Here is a 22909-nt window from a genome sequence, read left to right as displayed (position 1 = left end):
GGGCAAAATGAGTTAAGCGAAACTTCCATTGCTCTCTTTCGAGAGCTCGTGGAGAATTTTAAATTAAGGACATCTCAGAGAGGGACCGTCGGAATGTTGAAAACGCGTGATTTCGGTGACATCCGAATAATAATTTCAATTGCACTTTATTCAGTTTTACGAATGCAGAATTATGCTTTATCTAACGAATAATGATGCACTTATCCATGTTTTTCCGGTCGAATTTACGATTTTATTCACGAATAAGCAACCTCTATTGTTATAATAAAACCGATTGTTCATCGACGGTTATTACATATTGGAATTTCATGATTTCTCTTATATGTATTATTGTATATTCGCAATTCCGAATTGTTAAAAGCGTCATCCTATAGACGGTCGCGCTGCCCTTCCGGACACGTCGTCGTCGCTCGGTTGCATCGACAAACGGCGCGTCGTTGCGAAAGAGTTCATCGTTCCGGTGCCACAGTCAAAAGCGTCTCCTCCATCGGATGCACATCGTCGCATGTATCTCGCTGCGGCTTCCATGACACCTGGGCAATGTTCGCACAACTCGTGACGGAAATACCTCTCTCTCTCTCCCTCCCTCATTCACTCGTTCTTTCGTTCTCTCTCTCTCTTTTTTTTTTTTTTTTCTTCGCTGGAAAGTGTGCCTTCTGATTTCTCCCTTCGAAAATACGCGATGGAATGGAGCAATTAGTAAAGTAGCAGACACAGGCAGAGCAGAAGGGAGTACAGCCTCGGTTGTTTGGCCTGACCGCCGTGCTGCATTGCCGCGGGATACTCTCCTGAAACAGAGGGCAACACTTAAATTTTCTGAAGACCCGCGGCGCTTGGCATTTCCGCTCGCTGTTTCCTATTCTTCTTCTTTTCTTTCCTCTCCCGCATTGTCTTTTTTTTTTTTTTGTCGTTCAGCCGAAATGGAATGCAATTTAGCTAATTATTTCCCGTAATTGGCGCGGTTTCTCCTTAGTGAAATGCACTTTTACAATTCTCCTTCCAAAAAGAGAACTTGCCGATCCTAGATGAGTCACACGACCGCATCAAATGGTCTTAGAAGCATTAAGAATTAATATTTTATATTAAACGATGAATTACATTTGAAAAATAGTGCAACGATAATTACTGTTCATTCAACGTCGAAAGTTAAAAATTTCCAACAATGTGCGACAATCGCCTTAAGATGCTAAAGAAAAATCACAATTTAGTCAAATAAAAGAAACATGCGTGCCGTATAAAGTATTTCTCAATAAATCTTATACGCCGTATAAAGTTTGAGTAAGATATTTCTCAGAAGTTTACGCTTCCAATATTATTCGGTGTTTTATTTTATTTCTATATGTACACGATCGTTGTTAATCACGAGCTGACAAGAAGCTGGCGCGTCGTCCTCGTATCATCGATTACTCACCGTTGAGTACATGTACGGTGATCGATTTCGGTTGAGCATTACTGGGGTTACAAGTGTACCGTCCTGAGTCCGACGGCTTCGCTTCTTGCACCAAGAGGAAACTCGTCGTGCTGTCACCCTTCTCCGTGACCACGGAGACGCCGCCTCTGCTCGAGTCGTAGCTGATTATCTGGAACAGAGATCGGGCGATCGTTCTGAGATCAGGTAGCGTCTCTTCGAGTGGACGAGAAGCCGCGGTGAGGATGGGAGCGAATAAGAAACCGACTAGCCAATGTCGGATACAATTTTTATTAGGACAGCTCCGATAAGTACTGGCTATGAAGATGACAAGTGCGGAGATAAGTTGATCGCGAGAGGCTGCCTTTCGTGAGCGGCACGGATGAGGGTAGAGAGAATACTCGTATCTCGTTAAAAGAGGTATCCCTCTTTTAATGAGAATTCTTGACGTGTATAACATTGAAGGAGATTCGAAAGAGATTGTTAAGTATATCCTCTGATATCGTTTAGTGATATCAGGAAGGTTTGCCCCGATGTGTTTGGTGCAAATTATTTATTAAGATAAATATTATTCCAGGATAATTTTTGGTGGTGTATCTCAGAGTTTAATGTTTAGTTTTTTATAATTTTTAATCATTCCTTATTCGAATTATTGGTAGATTTTCATCAATTTTCTTAAAATAGTATATATTTCAATCTTTTTAATTCCTAAAATTATCTCTATAATTCTTGTGGCGTAAGTAAAACCGAACACATTTTTCATTATGAAAAATAAACCTATATTTTATTATTTAACGAAAGATTAACGTTTCTCACATACCGAAATTACTTAGATTGTTAGAATAATCAAAACATTTCACGAATGTTATTTAAGCCTGCACATTTACGCTGGAAAATTGGCTGCAACGTCCAAATGCTAGTAGTGCACTCGTCTCAAGACTCCGACGAACGTCGTGTTTATCCTATGTCTGTTCCACTTGACAACCCTCGCGAGTGTCGCTTTAACACGAGGTTGGTAGAATCCAACATTCGGTGTACGCGAATGAAAGGAATAAAGAGCAGAAAACGTCGCGAGAGCTAAAAAGGATTTTTAAATAAATAATCCGTAGTCAGAACCTTACGACAGTGTACCTTCGTCTGAGAGGTACGTAAGCCTTCTTAAGGGATTGAGAATTGTAGAACATCCTTGACAACATGTTGGATATTTGCTTCTTGGCTATATCTTGGTATTAAAAAATTCGGACGTCGTCTTCTCTCAGAATTATCTCGGTAAAGAGAAATGTCAAATCAATAATCATTAATTTAATTTCTCTCGCACACTGCACTTTCATATATAGAAATCGTTCTTGAAGATTTCAAAGAACGACAGCAAAAAAATTCCTGCTTTTTGCTTTTCGATTTTAGAATCGAATTTTATGTCAAATGATAGATTACGATGAGACATTAATCACAAAAAAGTTGTACGTTTAGTATTAATAAAATGTGTGACACTAACAACGCTTTATAGCATAAATTTTTTTTCGAATTTTTTTAAAAGTCAGTATTTATGGGTTCTTTGAGTTGCTGATTACGAAACAAAAATTCGTGCTATAAAATGTTGTTGGTGTCATATTTTCTTAATAGTTGGTAACCTCTTTGACGCTCTAAATTTCTGAAATCAATCCCTCGACGTAAAACTTTTTTATGATTAATGTCTCATCATGAACTATCGTTTGATGTAAAATTTGATTCCAAAATCGAGGACCTTTGAAAAATAGGCGAAAAGAAACCTTTTTGCAGTCGTTCTTTAAAATTTTGCTAAAATACAATATTTTTTTATAATTCAATAAACAAAAAAATCTAAAATTCTTATATTGTTAGATAAAGCAAATAATAAACTTATAAGTTTAAGTCAAATTTAATACATTCTTTTACTTAAATCAACTCCATTGTTTTGGGAGAGTAGGGACTGTTTCAACTTATATAATAGAGATGATTAAAAACAACTCAAATTGGGTATCATATAATTTGACGTTATGAATTTAATTTCAATATTATAGTATGTCATAAATAATAGAATCGAAATAAATAATTCTAATATATCAGTACATGTACTAATTAATCCAGTACAAAAGAGTTCTATTAAAGAGTTTCTTTGCTTAACCATTATTATTCACTTCTCGACGCGCTGATATTATATTTTACGCTTAGATTTCCTTCATTCATAAAAAAAGAACAAATCCAAATAATTGCATACGAAGCGTAATTGTTTCATTCTCAGAAGTACAAAATGCTTTTTCGAAGTTTCTTTCATTAAATGTGTAAATACAAGCTCGACTAGGTACTCGAGAAAATTTAATCTTTCCGAATTGCTGCATTTCCTGTGCGATATCAAATCCCGAGGATAAGAATATTTATCGGGGGGTCGCCAGGCTGTTTATCCCCATAGTCTCGAAGCGTGCGATTAATCGGACGAAAAGTTAGAGGCCGCGCCGCGCCGCGCCGCGAGTTTGATAAGCACCGCGTTGCTTCCTTCCGTTCCGTTATCTAAACCGCGCGTTGCGGTCTAACGCAGAATAATATGCGAAACTTTCGTTGGAAAGTCCATAGTTAATCCGGCCGTATACATATATACGAGGCGCAATAATGCCGGCGTACTCACAACAGACACATGCATTTATGACATGCTCTTCCACCGCTTACGCTTCTCTGAGAGCTGAACTTTCCTTATCCTGTATGAAACGGGAACTCGACGGTGGGTTTTTATAATCCGCCCGGTAACTCGTAAATTAATGTTTCGAAGGATGTTCGTCTCTACAGCTGCTCTCTTCTATACAAGCACAAAATTGAACAACACCGCGGCGAAGTTGTGTTTCTCAAACTTACATAACACAAACGTAAACTTACGTTTCAGGAATTCATTAAACTTTTACGGTTCATCCGTAGGTGCGTTTTTTTTTGTAACGTAGGTTACACGAACGATAAACCGATCATGATCGCTCTTAAACATTTGGTGATATACTCGTATATTGAATATTTAATGTGCTTGCGTTTTCTATGTTACTCACGTTCGCGATATGCGCAAATTATTATTGTAAACGACGTTCTTGTAATTACTCGGGCGAACGATGTATTTCGAATTGAATTGATTTTTATTTAATTCTACTCGATCATCAGGATGGATAAATAATATCCAATTTTCAGTTCATTAATCGTATAAAGTGCTGACTCTGCATTGACAATTGAATTAAAACAGCGACCAATTACTCACCGATTAACTCTCGTGACTGTAAATCGATCTGAAATAAATGAACGTTACATTTAAACTGAATATTTACATTTTTTGTTCTGTCAGTTACAAAACGTTTATTATAATATTCCTCCCTTTTTCTCTCTTTCTCTCTTTTCTCTCTGATAAAAGACCATTATATTTCATATAATTTTAAATTATTAATACGTATTAATGTATTAACATTAACAGAAATTTTTATTATTAAAAATGAATGAAATTTATACATATAAAACACGATTAATACGATTAGATTACTACAATTAAGACTAACATTTCTCATCAATATTCAATAAAAAAATGCAATTTTTCTTATTTATTTATTTAAAGAAATTCAAAGTGTAAAAGAGAGATTCCGCAATTTATATAGAAAGGAAGTCGCAAGAAATCAAAGACTACTGGCGATTCATAAGCGATTCATTCAATCTATAAATTTATTGTAACTTTATTTGGTACAATATTATCACCAGTGAGAGAGCTCGGCTTAGCGAGTCAGATAATTTCGTTTTAGAATCCGTAATTTTCCCAAGTTTTAAAGACGCACATGCGGAAGTTAAGGGGATAAGGAGGTAAATGAAGATGAGGGAATGAGTTTCGTCAACCTCATTACGAGTTCTTCTGAAAATCGGCATTCGACAGAATTGCCAGTCGACTTAAACGGAACATCTTGGGTTCAATTAATGGTCCGTTGGAAAGATCCGTTTTCTTCTCTTCCGCTTCTTTATGGTTTTTAGACTTTGTCTTATCAGTTTTCGTTCGCGTATTGGACAACGTCATTCTTTGTTCTGCACTCCGCCTACCCCCTTTTTTTTTTTACGTCTGTTAGCACTCTTTTCCTTCCATCGTTTATTAAATTTGGTCGTATCAATAGTTTATTTTAGTTCGTGTCACACTGATTGTATATCACATAATAGATCGTAGAATATCGCAAAACAACCAAAATCGATTGCTTTGTCGAATAGCGCAGATTATTGTCGCGTGATTACTGAAAACGTATCGAAATTATTAACAAAGCGGTTGAATGCGCTAGTCATATTATAAATGTAGCCGCACGTTGCGTAATGTATACGTTTTTAATGAATTTGCACGAAATATTAATTTGTTAATACATTAATAAATCGATTGACATCGTAGGTAAATTATACGAATTAAAATATATATTTCCGCGTATAAAATACAAGCGGATTAAGCAAAATTACAATATGGTGATGTCGTTTGCAGATATTGCACAGGTATGGGTAATGAAACGACGTCAGTTCGCATATTATCGCAACTGCTGTTTTTCCATTGGTTTGGTCGTTTTTCAAATGTTTCACTGGTTTAACCAACGAGATTTAATTCCCTTAGTTATCCAGTGTCTAATCTTTATTTCACATGACGTACACTATATAATCAGTTTTGCCTCCCTAAAAATTTCGAAATCTCGACAACCAAAACAGAATTAAATCTAATCTTATAATAATCAATCGTAAAAATTAAATTATGATTTTCAACTAAACATTTATATTTCTGGTCGATATTCTTCTTTGCGACATTCATTCGTTTTTGTTTATCTTCTTGCGGTTCTTATGTCACCATTTCGTTTGCTTTTGATGTAAATTCAACCTTCAATCCAGAGCTCTCTTTCGAATTTTTCTTCAGCTGTGCCTCTTGCTGGGAAATAAAGTTGCCAGTTGTTACGTTGAAATCGGCTGTTATTTCAGGATTTCGTTGTTTCTCGAGGTAGCGAGCATCCAGCTGTACGTCGAACGCGACAAATTGTTGCCAAAATGCGACATACTGTAGTCTACGGTATAGCATCGTGATACCGTTGGTGTATCACCGGGATCCTCACGTGTTTACCGTTAGATATATTCAATACTATACATTCGATGTGACACGAATTTCACTGCTGACCAATCGAACGTCCCATTTAATCAAATATAACCTACATCATTCCATCCGGTTAGGCGTATCATTCAATATTCGTTGGGCAAGAATCTCTACGTAGAGCGTAGATACTTTTCAGCACCTCGAAGATACATTTCTGTGCCCACGTTCTTGTTCGTCCGTATTTCGGAAAATTACGGAAAATTAAAGGAGTCTGTATTTGGCTCGCGCAACACACTCGGCATTTATCCTTTTGCCTAATGTTACTTCGGGTTTCCTATGCTGCGGGAAAATTGCATCGTCTTACTCCACGAAGACGAAATCTTATTTGTTTAAGTACCTATACTCGTCGCGCGCGTTCAACGAAAAACAGAAATTTCAAAAAGAGTCTCTTAATTATTGCATTTTCTTATTATTGTAATTTTTGTTATTGTGCTTCACATGTTATCCGATATATGTAATAATAGATAATGTTAATGTTATATTTAATGACGATAAATACCGTATGTAGTAAAATATCTACCTATGAGTCGAACAAAGATTTAGAAAAACAAGACCGCGTACACTGTCACAAATATAAGGCCAACGTATTATTCTTTCATTTATTCAAATTTTATGCTCGACGCTTCACATTCACGTTGAAATAATAAGTTTGTTATCTTCCGGCTAGGCAGAAGAGTCTTTCAATTTCTCACCGGAAAATGTTTAAAGTCGCGTAATCACAGTTTTTGTATTATTAATGTCTGTCTACCGATGTTATTCACCGCGAGGGAAAATTGAAAATTTCAAGTTTTTTTTATCAATGAGCTTAATTCTTATTTCCAGTATCGTATACACAACACCGATTTTCAATCAAACGATCGATCACTGATTAACTCGCAGAAATGACGTCAATCTAGGGTTAACAACAAATGCGATTTGACTCGCTTAGCACATTTACTAGCAATTCGTTAATTTATTTTCTTTCTATCTATATTGTGTGTGTGTGTGTGTGTTTTTAAATTGCCAATTACCTCGCTTTCCTCATTCTCTTAAAATCGCTGTATAAGAGTGCATTTCACAAAAAAAAAATACTAGAAAAAATATATTTTGTGTTCGAGGTACACGTATCATGCACGAGCGTAACACGAATGCGTTTTAACGGCTCGCTATTAACTTTTTATCGGACAGCAGCAGACATGCAGACGGTCGTAAATAAAAGCGATTCCAGCGTAAAGAGATACTCTCATTTCGTACGTGAGTAAACAAAATAAAGATTATCGTTGATTTGGATAGGGTAAACCCGATATATACGCCGCACCTATCGAAAACTTAATTTATCAATTATTATTTACTATGTATAAAGTAAATTAATTATATAAATAGAAACTTTGTATCATCTACTACTGTAAAAAAAATATTAGAAATCTAAAATAATTTATTTTCCATATTAAAAAGTAACTTTTTCAAACCCCTGCATTTTTGCCATTTATCCCATAGGGGGGGGATAATATGGCCACTCATATATAATTCATAAGAAAATCACAAATAATCTATAAATAAGATGTAAAATGACGACGTAACTTGCATTGTTTATTAATATATGACAATTTTTATTGTTCAGAATGAAAAATGGAATACAAATAGGACTTGATACAATTTTTTTAAATAGCTTCAAATCTTTGAAATTAATCTTTAAACGTTTAAGATTTATCAACATTTATGCATTAATGCAATGTATAATTGTTAGAATTAACAAAAACTTCTTAAATAGAGCGTCTGTGCTGCGGCACAGCATCCCGCTCGCTAAAAATGCCGTATATCCCAAATAGATGGGATATATATGACAACTAATTAAACAAACAATACAGGAGCAAAGCACTTGTATTTTGCTATACAACATGCTTTACTATTCCTCTACACATATGTATTGCAAAATAACCACTAAGTCTTTTACACGCTCTATAATAATCATTTTATGTAGATTATAAATTATGATGGCACTACTTATTACAGTAAAAAATCGATTTAACTCGCAATAATTTCATTAATATTAACAGTAAAGAACTGAAATCATAACATAATACTAATATACCATAAAGGCATGTAACAAAGTAATTGACGGAAAATTATCCCCACTCCTTCTATTTTTTCTGACTTCTGCGGCGTATTTGCTGACGCGGCGTATATACCGGGTTTACTCTATGTATTTGCACGAGAATGTGGTACCGCGTGTGTCCGTGCGTGACGCGGCGAATGGCTGCGAATGAACGAAAAATAACTTTTACGAGCACGCATAAATCCCCTGCTGTTTGTCGTACACGCCTTACGGCTCTGTTTTGGTGATATCGAGCAATTTCCTACGTTTAGACGACACGCGAATTACGCTTTCTTCGAAAGATCGATATAGGTATACTCGCGACAATAGAGTTAATACATCAACGAAAGTTACACCAGCCTTTATCTTGAGTGTCCTCGAGATATTTTGACCTCAAAATATACAAAATATACAAATTATAATAAAATGGCCGTTATTAAGTAATATCGAATAAGAAAAATATAACGAAAAGATTTAAGAACATAACATAAACATCTTTAAAAATGATGTTAACAATATAATAACATTATATTATTATTATTATTATTATTCTGAGAAAGAGAAGTTCAATTATTCTTGTTATCTTCAAACACCTCCCAAAAAGAGGAGCAATTATATTTACATTAATACATGTTAAAATATGTCAAATTCGGTGCATATGCAAGTAAGATCCATGAGTCAATTTTCCTATAGACTTACCAAGCTGCTGCCAACTTAATAATTTGGAAACAATTTTGGTGAGAATCACATTTTTAAATTAATATAATAATACACTACAATATTATGATACCAGTAATGAAATGTGTAATAAATAATCAAATATACGTAAATAAAATATACTGTAATTTTTTTTTTACTGATGTTATAAAATGAAAAAACTTATAATTACATTGTCAATAATTACTTAACATTTATTGTTTTATTAAAGAACTTTACTGCGTGGGGCTGGTCAAAACGCGAGGCCGCATGATTAATTTTGAGGATGAATTTTTTTTTACTTTGGTTGAATTTTTTAAACAAAATCTTTTCCTCGCAAAATTTTAGCGTAATATCGAAATATTATTCACACGTTTTAAGGCACTTGGAGTATCTTTAAGATGCAGGTAAAGAGATTTTAATATCGTACCGCGTTGATCTACAAGCGACGGTCGCTTCAAGGTGCGGTCGCCGCAATAGACGCGGGCACGAAATTCAATCAAAATCAAAGGGATAAGGTGTATCGGAGCGTGAAAGCAAACGCGCCTGGGTGGCTTTGGTAGATTCCTTGCGGCCGGAAAATGTTTCGCGTCGCGGTGAATCGATCGGGCCGACTTTATTATCGGACGAGAATTTCAGTCAGTTCCCCCGGGACGATTCCTTTCTAAGGGAAGGTTGTTCCTTCCGTTCCTTATCGGTCGTAGGTACGTCATATCCGAAGCCCATCGTAACATCCTCCCCGAACGCATGAATCATTATGAGCGGGCATAATCTCGCGATTATGCGTGTAATACCTCATCTCGCTATCGCACGACTACTTTACCTGTCTTTTAATAGTTTTAATCGATCCTGCGAGAACTCCTATATGTAGTCTTTTATTAGATCTCTTTGCCAAAAGTATCGAAAGCGCTGACGAAATATTTAAAGAGGATGATCTAGAGACGCGCGTCTTGGTCTGTTGGACTAAGGAAGCTTTCGCGGAAATCCACACGCGTAATCCTCCAAGTGCAAAGTGAAAAGTAGTCAGGATAAAACGAAGGTATACTTGTGTAAAAAGATTCTCGTAAGACTATCTCAACGATATTATTTCTATTGGGTGATGCGACATAATATGGTACAGCTCTTCTGAACTTGTTTTATCACATTCAATGTCTTTCTAATAAGATAACGCTAATCGCACGCGCGGGGTGTTATCAATATCTTCCACAGGACCTAACGAGAAAAGACGAAGGGACTGACGGAATGATATCTGAGGTATTAGGGAGTCCCTCTCGGCTCATTTACGGTCCAGAACCCTTCGAGGCTGCACGCGTTAGTCACGCACGACGGAGTTCTCTTTAAGGCTTGCGAGAGAACGTTGTTTCTACGTACCCAAGCGAGTCCCAAAGCTCTCGGTCAGGGCTTAATGCGCCTAATGGAACCTCCTGAGTGCCGTTACCAATTTTGCCGCGACTCTCACGATTTAGCGGCGAGCCAGCCAACCAGGACATTATCAAAATTTATTGGCCGGTCAGCCGTTCGCAAACAGTCGCCGCCACCGCCGTCGGAATGTTTTATGATCCCCTTTGTGCGCGCGCACATACTTAATTCATCCGCCAGAAAAAGTTTGTTATCGCGTGAAAAACTGAAAAGATATGTCTCGGATGGAAGTCCTAAGTTCCAGAATACCAATAAGAGAGATTTCATTGAAAATAAGTATTAAAATAGGAAAATGATAAATACATTTTTCAGTTTGATAATTAATTCGTGTTTAATAATTTGCTGACTTATTTGGGTTTCGTTATTAGTGCTCCGTCGTTTTAAACGGAAATATCAAAAAATTTTATTTATAAAAGAAAGTTTTCAGGAGAGTATTCGCACGTAACAACATATTTTAAGAGTTTAAATTCGAGTTTTTAAACATTATTATTTTCGGTTGGCTTAAATTCGTGCGACCTGCGTAATATATTAATTATAATAAATTTATGCGCAAACACTCTGAGAGTACTTTTATTACACGAATGGATAAATATTGTCCATTATCTCTCTCTCTCTTCGATGGCCGAATAACTGTGACAAAAATATTTCAGCCGGAAAGATGCAAATACAGCTCGATTAATTCTTAGCTACGGAAACATTTCAAGCCGCTCAACATTCCTGTATGACAAGCAGGTGGTTAAGTGCGCCTACCGTCCTCTATCAGTGCTCTAATCGGAACTGTTCGACTTCCTGGAGTTCCAGGCGAAGTACCTAATTAAGAACGACCTTCGCCGACGCCCGCACGGCCATTTATCACGCATCTCTTCGCTGCTATTACGCTGCAGCAAAATTCGCGAGAGACAGATTTCTCAGATACAGCCATTTGAAATCTACTAGTTGTATTACCGCATGGATTCTCGAAATTATATGGATCGAAAAGAACACACGAAATAGTCAATTTTTAATAGAGAAACTTTTAAAAATTTTATTATATTTCCTATATATATTTTTTTATTAAAAAATAATTTCTTCTAAAATATAAATTTTATATTTTTCGCATTTTAAATTAATAACAATAATCAAAATTTTTAATTAAATTAAAGACTCTTAATGATTAAAACAAAATCACAATAATTAATTAAGTAAAATATTATAATGGCTATACAAAGTCAAACGCTGTTAGGACCGAAACGTTGAGGACCGAATTTTTGACCCGTGTGAAGCTGGCCCCCCAATATTAAAAAATCGATATTTTTCTTCATGTATTCGTTTGCTCATCGTTTGCTCATGAATGCTCAGTTGGAATTTTCGTTTGCTCACCCTTAGTTCAAAAGATTTGTGAGCAAACGATGAGCAAACGAATGCATGAAGAAAAAAATCGATTTTTTAATATTGGGGGGCCAGCTTCACACGGGTGAATTTTTGTATCAAAGATATATTTGTACATAATTTGCGCACCGAAAACAGCGTTTGACTTTGTATAGCCATTAATATTTTACTTAATTAATTATTGTGATTTTGTATTAAAGTTTTATACATTATTAATAAAATAACCATTTAATAAAGAAATGTTCTTATAATTAAAAAGTCTGTGATGAATTATATCGATTAAAGGAGAAAATGAAACTTTCTTTTGTCTAACAATGAGATATAAATCTCATTGTTAAGGCATTACATATTCCGAAGTGTTATAGTTGTAGAAAATTAATGAGAAAAAATTCTTAGGATGTAATAATATAATAACAACAGAGCAGCAGCGACAATAATAATCTGAAACAACTGTGCACGCAATAAACATGGCGAGGAAAGACGGAAGTTTCAGCCGGAGCTGAAAATTTCATCTCGCGGAAACTTGGGTCTCGCGGCGGCGAAGTAGAAACTTATTCGACGTGTTGCCTTCCGTAATATTAGAATATATCTCGGGAAGTAGGATCATCATTAATTATCCGCGCGCAAAGTCAACGTTGGCCAGAATCGCGCGCGTCAGTAATATATCTAGGTCTTGCTAATCGTGCGATATTGCAGCGTCGTCTGCGTATTATATTCGTTTCGCGTATATAAATGTTGCGAGCTTAAGCTCAAGCACGACTTGCTAGATGTACCTATATATACACACCGAAGAAATAAGAGTATTAATAAATCGGGAGACAGATCGAACTCACCGCATCGTTGTGATTCCAGAAAATGTAGGCGGGTGGTTCTGGACTCTGCAAAACGACGCACGTGAGATTGATGGTGCTACCTCGATTGATGAACAACTCCGGCGCTCCTAAAATCTCGGTTTTTGGCTCTGAAAAGTAAAAACGTGACTTCTTTTATACGAATAATTTATTGCGTCCGATTTATTCTAAACTGTCGCGAGTGTATTTATACTTTACGCGGGGAGGGAGAGAGAAAAGACCGCGGAAACTTTTAAGTACAGATTGTACAGCTATTGTTACATATGTATGGGTGACTTATTATCAAGACTTATATATTCTGCTGGTAGAAGAGAATAGTTAGGTGTTGTAATAAGTTATGGTTGTGTAATTAAATATTACATTACATGGAGTAAAGGGAAGAAATATTTCGTGTTTTTCTCCTTACGGTGTGCCGTACGTTTCTCCCTTATAGTAAACGAGGGCGCGTAACTCTTGCCTGGATTAAATTCGCGAATCCGAGTACGGAATTACGTCTACGCTTAGAATCCTTATTTCATGCAAATGTCAGACAGTTATCGTGGAACACTTTCCAGCGATATGTTATGATTTCTCAGCGCGCTTCAACCGAGCCGCCTTCTTCGCCGGAGTGTATCCGCGGATGAAGACGCGCCGCGCCGCTCTCTCGACTTTCTTCCGCATTAAACTTCAGAATCGGAATACGCGGGATCTGTATCGCGCGTCTCATGACTTTATGTGCGCTTTATGTAAATAGCCAGATATTTGTCACGTCGCGCTTCGCGTGCCAGTTTACCATGCCGACGTAGAAGACAACTTAGCCTTTCGCACGCCGGATTAAATCTAAAGATTTAAAGATGAGATGCCGTCGCGATTCAGAACTTCACGTTTCTTTCATGTAAATGTCCTCGGCGCGTCTTGTTTTTGCGATTCCTCATCCACGCGTTAAATAACGTATAAAAAACACAATGACGCCGGGCAGGATAGAAAGGGTGCGCGCTCTGCTTTTTAATGCAAAATGTCGTAATACTGAATCTTATTATTCATATCACCATAGAGAATCTAGGTACGTGTTTACAAAAAACGAAAAGGCAACATTCATTACCGTCAGCGCACTATAAAAACAAAACAGGTAATTCTCTGTATCGTTTTATCTCGAATATTCCGCGGGAGAGGACTTATCCCGCACTTGCTATAAACGCCACGTTTGGATAACAAAGTCTATTTTCTGATAGTTCGTAACGTATACATTTTGTTCGAAGTAAACATCTTTTTTTTCTGCCATTGTGATTTAAAAATTATTAACATTATTTAACAGTTTACGTTGAAATTTAAAAGTAGACACGTAATTTTCTCGAATGAATCGAAAAAGTACACGATAGGTAAATCTTTTAATATTTTAGACGTCGAAGTAATATAATCGCGATATACATATATAAGTTTTTGCATATCTGATATTAGTCTGTTATATACGCTATCGGAAAAGATCGCAATAAAGTTGTCGCCCATTTTTGTGTCGAAGTTCACATTCGAAATTCAAATTTGGGAATCGAAGCGACAAGATTGCACCGTCTTTTAACTAGGAAATCGGCACACACACACACAACGAGGCTATTATGGGAAGTTGAATCAAAGGTTCACATCTGTCGGGAGGAATTATGCAGAATTACACGCGGTGATCCCGGCGGGCAGGAATTATCCCCGAAAGTCTCCGCTATCGGCTGCTCTCGCTACCCTTTTATACCGCCCTCCGATAATAGCTCGTCTGGATAAATCGGGCCGAGATTATATACGCGTGTGCGGTGCGCATGTCGGGAATTTAACACATCACTCAGTCAGTCCCGGGTCTGACATAATAGATGGCGCACTAATAACAAATCCATATGATTTTTAAAAAGTACTGAACCTTCAAACACACTTGTCAAAATTGTAGCTCAATCGGACCTTTACTTTACAAGTTATAGTGATTTAAGTGAACGGTACTTTTGCATTTTTCAGAACAATGGAAAAATCTGAATTTCGTGTGTTGATAAGGCTAATTCTACAATGTGCTTTTTGTTTCCTGTTTTTTGCTGTTTGTCTCTGTTTGTCCTCTTGGCTTTTTGATCAAGAAGGCAAGAGACAAATAGCACGAAACAGGAAACAAAAAGCACATTGTAGAATTAGCCTAAAGCATTGCTTCCTGATGGGAAAAAAATACCGTTTAAGCAAAGCTTGATGGCTTGATAAGTGTTATTCGGACTCTGCTCCGTCGGAAACAACAGTTAAGAGGTGGGATGCTGACTTGAAACGCGGTCGTAAAAATACAAATGATGCTGAACGCTCCGGTCGCCCAAATTCGACAAAAGTAGCGTCACTTAAACCAGTGTAACTTGTAAAGTAAAGGTCCGATTGAGCTAAAATTTTGACACGTACGCTTGAAGGTTCAGTTACTTTCTAAAAAATCATATGGATTTGTTATCAGTGCGCCATCTATTATGTCAGGCCCGGGACTTATTGAGTGATGCGTTATTTATAATGCCGAAAAATTGCCGACTGTATCAACATATAATACCTAGGTATTTATAACCCCCGTGTTCTGACGAACGAACGGACAAACGGATTGTTATATCTTTTTGTGATGTCGAGGAGTGATGCGGTTGACCTGGCCTCTGTGCTTACCTTCGAAAGAGCACTTTGAGGCGCATCATATATAGATCGAGTATCAGGGTATCTGTTCCTGCGGCGAGACGAACTTGTTCCCGCTACGCGTGCGTGTACGTGCACACGAATGTGCATCCCGCGCGTTACGTATTATGGGGGAGAAATAGGAAGAGAGAGAGAGGGGGGTCAGCTGGTAGATCGATGTGAATATTTTCTAGGCGGCCTTCTCGAGAATTGACCGAAATAACCGGGCAGCGCGTGCTTTTATGGCTTTTGTGCAATGGATGATACCAGGGGACGACGGTTAACCCCTTCAGTGGTTAACGGTATACTGAGACATTCCCTCTGTCTTCGTCCCTACGTTCGCGTTCTCTCTTTCCTTTACACTGCGAAGTTCCACCTTCCGGATTTCTCGCTGCGGAATCCGGATTTCGACTTAAAAACCTTCCGACGTTTATTTTTATAAGTCTACGGCACTTCGTTATATCTCGCGTCTTCGTCGTCGCCTCATGCCTTCTTTCCGCGTGATTTTCTTGTTCCTTTTATTTTCCAACTCTAAGCCCGCTCATCCGATACATGCTTTATATTTCTATTTATTTTAAAAAATTCTCAAGTGGTGAAATGCGCAATGATATGGTACTTAATATTTTTATACTCTCTCTTTCTATAATACTCGTATGTTTCATTCATCTAAATTGTTTTACAATAATTACATATGCATGTATTTATTTACATTTTTTAATGAATTTATATTATTAGTTATATTTATCTTTCTACAATTAATATAATTATTATAAATTTATCTTATTAAAATTAATAATAATAAAAATTAATATAATTTAACGGCAACGAGCCGAACAAAAATAATACAGTTGAAAAAACGAAATAAATAAATGTTTCGACACCGATCTTGGTCATTCTCAAAATGTTAACAAATAATCAACTTCTTAAACGGAAATTTACAATAAATGCGAAAGATTCTTAAAACTTTGTGTTATTAATTAGGATGCTTGTGAAAAATTGTAGTCAACTATTATAAACGTCGAATCAAAATTATTGTTGTTTAGTCGGAAGGTCGCAAAGATTAAAACAATTACAAAATATTGTCTTGCTAAATAAAGAAATATTATGTGGTGCGAATGGAGCAAATTGCAAAGATTGACAGAAAGACGTTTCTTATACAAAGTACCGCAATTCGGCTCAACATTTTGTTCGCAACAATTTCAGCTCGTTGCCCGTTAAATTATATTAATTTTTATTAAATCATAAAAAATGTATCCAAGGATCAGGCAATTGAGAGTCAAATGTGGTTCTTTGTACGTAATTATCTATTTACTCTTTAAAATTAACAAACGTTTCGACTCTACTTTGGAGTCATCTTAAATAGTCTCTATACTCCTCCGAATATTTGAGACGAGGTCACCATCAAATTTACAGATCTGATGTGCGATCTCAAACATCAAAGAAGTCATTTCACAATAATTTCGATCAAACTTCACAAATTTATAACTTAAAAAATTCTTTACATCATTCTGCTAAAATAGTATAAGTTATCTCATACGAGACTTTAACATAGCTGATTTTATTAATTTTTATCTTTTATTAAACTTTCCAGCACATCGAAAGGATGCTGGATTGAACCTCTCAACCTCCATTTCGTGTTCATGTTTTGTGGTAAGTACATTACAGTCATTTGTATGCGCACATTTTCCCAATCTTCCAAACGTTTTTGTTTCCTTATCAGTAACGGAGTCTATAAACGGATTGTGAAGGCGACGCCTATGTACCGTTCGATAGCATGAGTTTATGCGAAATGCTTTAATGTTGGTTAACCATAGCCAAATGAAAGCCGATCTCGTCAGATGGCGAACCTCCGAGTCTCGGTCAGGTCCTTCAACGGAGTTTCCGAAACTCTCGATTCACTCGCGCACTCATTACGATCTCAGCCCTGTTTTAAATAAACGCAAAGGGATTAGTAACGCCGGAACGTAAACACCGCTATTTCTCTACCCAACTCTGATCATTTGTGTTCTTCCAGAGTAGTTCAATGAAAGCATTGACGCGAGATTATCATTCGGACGTTTTATCTTCTAGCAGATTTTAAAATATTCATTGATAAACGCGTCGTAAATTATTTAGTCTACAGTCAATTTTGACGCAATGTCAATTTATATATGATTTATAGGCTCAGTTATTTATTTTTTTGGATGTAGACTTATAGCTGGATTTAATCTGATGATGATAATGTAAAAATTATATTTTTCCAGCTATGGTTAAGCACTAAATTGATGGGTTTATAATACGTAACTTACCACTACAAAACCATTAGTTTAGTGATTAATTATAGCTACAAAAAGCACAATTTTTACATTGCCATCAGGTTAAGTGAGGTCAAGTCTAAACTACTGGTTAACCATGAAATTAAACTGGATCATAATAAAAATAAAAATCTACTTTTCTTTGAATAACTGAATGCCATACAATTGTCCAGATTTATATTAAATACGTATGGATGATTTACATATTTATCGTAAACAGAAAAATATCTCCAAATTTCGGTGTAGAATATTCCGTTTCGATAATAGCATAATACGCAATTTTACAAGAAAAAGAGAAAGAAGAGGGGGGGGAGAGAGAGAGAGAGATACGATGTCCCGCGTAACACTCTCATTTGAAACTTTATTAAAGAAGTTTGTCACGCGATTTTGCGACACGGGTGCTCAGATGAATAAAAGATGTCGATAGAAGACGGGAGTAAAATGTAAACTAGGATAAGTTGGTCGTCTTGAAGCGTCGTTCAAGAAGCATTCGCGAAAAGCATCGTCTCGAGAAATCGATTTTGTCTTTGCTTCTCGTGCGATGCCTTTTGGAATTGGCGCATTTTGGATCCGAATTAATGTAATGGCATTCATAATTCTAACGAATAAATGTGCGAACAGAATTCTAAAATTGCAGAAAAGCTGTAATGTTTTAGAAAGAATCAACTCTATTTTATCTGTACAAACTATAAAATTGAAAGAAAAGATACACAAATTAAATAGATTATGATTACGTCTTTTAAAAGACACTGCAAAACTGAGAGAATATTTCGATAAAATTAAATTGAGTATCGTATTGGTGAATATAAGTTTTAAAGTAAATTTTCTAATAATTACCATATAAGAAATAATAACTGTAAGAGAAGGAAAAAATTTCATCGAAAGTACTGGTGCGTGATATCATAAAACAATTAATATTATGAGAGTATTAAAATCCAATGAAATAACCTCCTCTATGTAAAAGAAACAGCAATTTATATGTGGAAAAAAGCAGACTTCTCCTGACATCTTTCTTTTCTTTAAAACGAACGAGTTTTTTCATCCTTTCGAAAACTTGATCTTACAATGTATTTAACAATGTATTTCTAAGGCACGTTGGATCGTAGGAATCCGTAAGACCTTTATCCGCTCTCTCTCTCTCTCTCTCTCTCGATTTACCTATTACGATCGATCGATCCGATCGAATACATTGGCGATACACGCGTCAGTCGTGTGTGAGAGCTTCGCATTCAGAATCCGTATTTGTCGAGCGCGTAGAATACACTCGGTCCCGATGCTTGACCTAAATAAAGCACAATCGTGAATGCCCGTTCCTTCCTGCTGCGGTTTCCAGCTAGGTGCAAACTGCATCCGGTCAGTTCGATCCAGTCGATCTAGTTCAGTTTACATCTCGGTCTTAGAAAACGCGCGATAACAAATGGCGTACTGTCCGTCGCATCGACTCAATCCTGTACTTTTCTCGTTGCATTCACTTTATATACTTTCGGACTAGCAGAGCGAGCTTGAGGTAAATACGATCAAAATGTGATTTACACATTTGCATGTTCCTTTCGTAGATTCTCTTCCTCTCTTTCCCCTCTGATTAATTATGGAACAAGCACGTGATTAATTAGTTTATGCGCACAAATATTCATAAAAATGTAAAATCACATTGTTCCTTCGTTATTGACATTATGGCAAGCGAGTCTTTCGGAGAGAATGTTTTAAAGATCGGTTCGATCAACGCAGATTAGAACGCTGATTCAGACCAATCCCTTGTAAGTGCGATTGAACTGCATCGAACTTAAAGGATGCGGTGTATACTTTCTGCTTTACGAATACGGTGGACGATCACGCGTTGGACGAGATGTTAAATTGCGTTCAGACGACTCGATCTTACGATAGTGTACGTGTCTGTCAAATACAAGCAATTCGATGGAAATAGACAATGATTTTGGGAGAAATAGGGAAACGCGCAATCTCGACTATAGAACGAGTGAGTGTGGTAGTAGGAGATGTACGTAGTGGTCAAAGTGAGTGAAAAGTGCCGTAAGAAACAAAGATCTGTTTCTCGTACTACGATGAATGAACTAAAGTCGATCTGATTTGCGAAACGAATCTTCACGTTGGATCATTCCCGCAACCGTTTCGTTTCAGCAATTTCTTTCGTATTGTCCTCCACCTTGTTACCCTTTTTCTTAAAATCTATCAAGTTTTTCAATCTTCAGAAAAGGACACCGAGATGTATGATATAATTTCATGATTGTGGCACTTTGTTTCACGTTCTTGTATTCAGATTAAAGAAACGATTAAAACCAAATTGAGATTAACGTTAAAATTAAATTTGCAAATGAAAGTCTCTCAAAATATTAGTATCATACTTGGTTATAGCATCGTTAATAATTCAATGTCGTTATAAAATAATATTATATCACACAAGTTGTAAAATTGATGTAACAATTGAAAATATTGTAACGTAAGCATATATTTCCAACCTATAATGTACATGACTTAATAACGTACAAGTGAACGATTATAGGTGATACCTTGTGTGAGTAGGAATAAAATAAATTGCGCCACTGGTTCCGCCATATTCTTGCAACGTCGTTATCGTTGCGGCTCCAGTTCTCTTACTTAAGGACCTCTAGTGAGCTCTTGTATCTGTTTGGTCTATATTTTTAGACCTAACGGAATTTACCAATCAGATGCAAGAGCTCGCTGAACGCTCAGTGAGCGGTAGATATATCGTTTTGAATGCACCAATATATGCGTCACTTTTTATGATATACGTACGTCAGCACTAAAAACGATAACCGACTATACTAATATATTGATAAACTATCATTCAACCTTGCAAGTTTTATTCCAATCAATTTGTTTTTTTACTGTTTCAACAAATCGCAATCATGAAATCACACATCTCGGAAAGAGCTTCTTTTCCGGAGATTGAACAAATACGTGCCGCTTGTAATATTTATTAATCTCGAGACAAATATTATAGAAGAATAACGTACCAGAACGTTATAAACATACCAAACGTACGAGTAAGCTCGCCGATAAAAACAAGGAGTCGCATCGCGAATTATGATACTCGCCCCGAGCCTCCGACTATGCTTGTCGAAAGTGGGTCGCTCGAGTACATCCCGCTGGGAGTAAATTGATTCTACGCTCGGAGGAGAGGAAACGAGGAGGGGGAGGATACAGGAATATGGTAAATGCAAATCGTCGCGTTCTTCTTTCGTTCCCGATGGGAAACGCCCCGACTAGTCCGAGTCGCGCCCGCACTTTCGATAGTTCGAATCGTCGCTCCCCGTGCTGCCATCGCGTCCGTCGAAACCGCGTTACACCTCCGTCGAATACCATCATCGAAGAAAGAATGGCGCCCGGGGTCGCCTTCTTCCCTTGTTCTCAAGCGCCACCGCGGCGGAATGCAAACTGGTTATTTCTTAGTCGCCTGTTCGAAGCAATTCGAAGTCAAGTCAGTAGATAGAGAGACGAGCGGTAAGGATGAGACTGTACATAGCGGGAATAAGCAAAATGTAGAAGCTCATGAATACAGATTTACGCGAAGAATTTTATTCACTTTATTGGACAAGGATAAATTAAATTCGACCGAAGTTTCCTTGTTCTCATCCAAGCAAAAAATCTTATCAGCCCTCGGGCCAGTATCATTACATACATTTTGTATAAAAAAAAAATCTTGCGAGAGATGTTCGGAATAAAATTTCTTATCTTGAAATATAGACGGGTTAAAAAGATCCTTATATATTGTTTGTATGATATTTATAATCCTGTAAAAATATAGAAATTAAGCGCAAATCAATATACCATATTCAAAAGTAAACGGTACAGTTGCGAAATACATTCGTAACGATATATTCGTGAAAGGTATTTTAAATGTCAGTAGTACAATTGTACGGCACCCGTGTGAAGCTGGCCCCCCAATATTAAAAAATCGATTTTTTTTCTTCACGCATTCGTTTGCTCACGAAAGCTCAGTTGGAATTTTCGTTTGCTCACCCTTAGTTCAAAAGATACAAGAAAATTCAATTTCGGTATCGAATTAAAAAATCGATTTTTTCTTCATGCATTCGTTTTGCTCATCGTTTGCTCACAAATCTTTTGAACTGAGGGTGAGCAAACGAAAATTCCAACTGAGCATTCGTGAGCAAACGATGAGCAAACGAATGCATGAAGAAATAAATCGATTTTTTAATATTGGGGGGCCAGCTTCACACGGGTTTGTGCGGCGCATATAGTGACCTTGTAACGGGTGGTGTCCATCAAACAAACATCGATCTATTACAGCCTATATGTAGCCTTCGGCGAAATATTTAACACGTGACAAAATAAATATATGAATATTCTGTGTTTCGTGTATTACAAATTTAATTTCGATAAACGAGATATAATTGCATATTTTCCGCTTCATTTTGTGGTTTGATTAGTGTCTATGATAACGATTAACTCCGTTTGATTAAACTGCGCGCGTTTTGGAATGAAAATGTGATTATTTGAATCCATACATTAATATATACGTTACATATATTAATCAGATTGATACAAATTCTCTGGTCAGTTAGAATTCAAGTAACAATATTTATTTCAGAGCTTTCCCGATTGAACGGAATTAATCGTTATCTTGACAATGAATATTTCGAGATGATAATTACGCGTATTGTTGATGTTTTGTTATTATGCACAGCTGTTATGTACTGTGTTTACGTAAGGACGTCACGCTGCTATTCTCGCAAAAATTCGAGTTCGACTCAATAAGTAACATCGCGTTGTTTATCAAAACGAGATTGCAACAATTATATTAATATAAATATTAAAAGAAAAAAATACGTTAGCATTTTTCACACTTATTATTAAAATAATTTATTAATTAAATTTTGAATAGCAATAATAAAAGGAAGGATAGGCCAATAAAGATATAATTTTATAGATCACAAATTTAAATTAATTTATTAATTCTTAAATATCATATATAATGGGGAACGATTAAAAAAAATTAAAAATTGGAAAAGGCAATAA

At 36.4% G+C, this 22909-nt stretch overlaps 1 protein-coding gene across 6 annotated transcripts in view; it reads right to left on the bottom strand.

The window, feature by feature from the left end:
- Positions 1-383: 383 nt before the first annotated feature.
- Positions 384-22909, bottom strand: part of LOC108778255 (tyrosine-protein phosphatase Lar-like) — a 334530-nt gene continuing 312004 nt past the window's right edge. For 5 of the 6 annotated variants that reach the window (XM_018545382.1, XM_018545385.1, XM_018545384.1 and 2 more), the window contains 3 exons: positions 12939-13066; positions 1412-1580; positions 384-788 (listed from right to left, as the gene is read on the bottom strand). In XM_018545382.1, coding sequence (XP_018400884.1) covers positions 697-788; positions 1412-1580; positions 12939-13066 — 389 coding nt within the window. In that variant the 3' untranslated portion in view covers positions 384-696. The remainder of the gene's footprint in view (positions 789-1411; positions 1581-12938; positions 13067-22909) is intronic. The other variant, XM_018545386.1, reaches the window with a different exon arrangement.

Source organism: Cyphomyrmex costatus, unplaced genomic scaffold, assembly GCF_001594065.2.
Source record: "Cyphomyrmex costatus isolate MS0001 unplaced genomic scaffold, Ccosl1.0 scaffold499, whole genome shotgun sequence".
In the NCBI taxonomy this organism is placed as follows: domain Eukaryota; kingdom Metazoa; phylum Arthropoda; class Insecta; order Hymenoptera; family Formicidae; genus Cyphomyrmex; species Cyphomyrmex costatus.
Note: the sequence above shows the minus strand (reverse complement) of the source record. Positions and strands in the feature narration are given on the sequence as shown.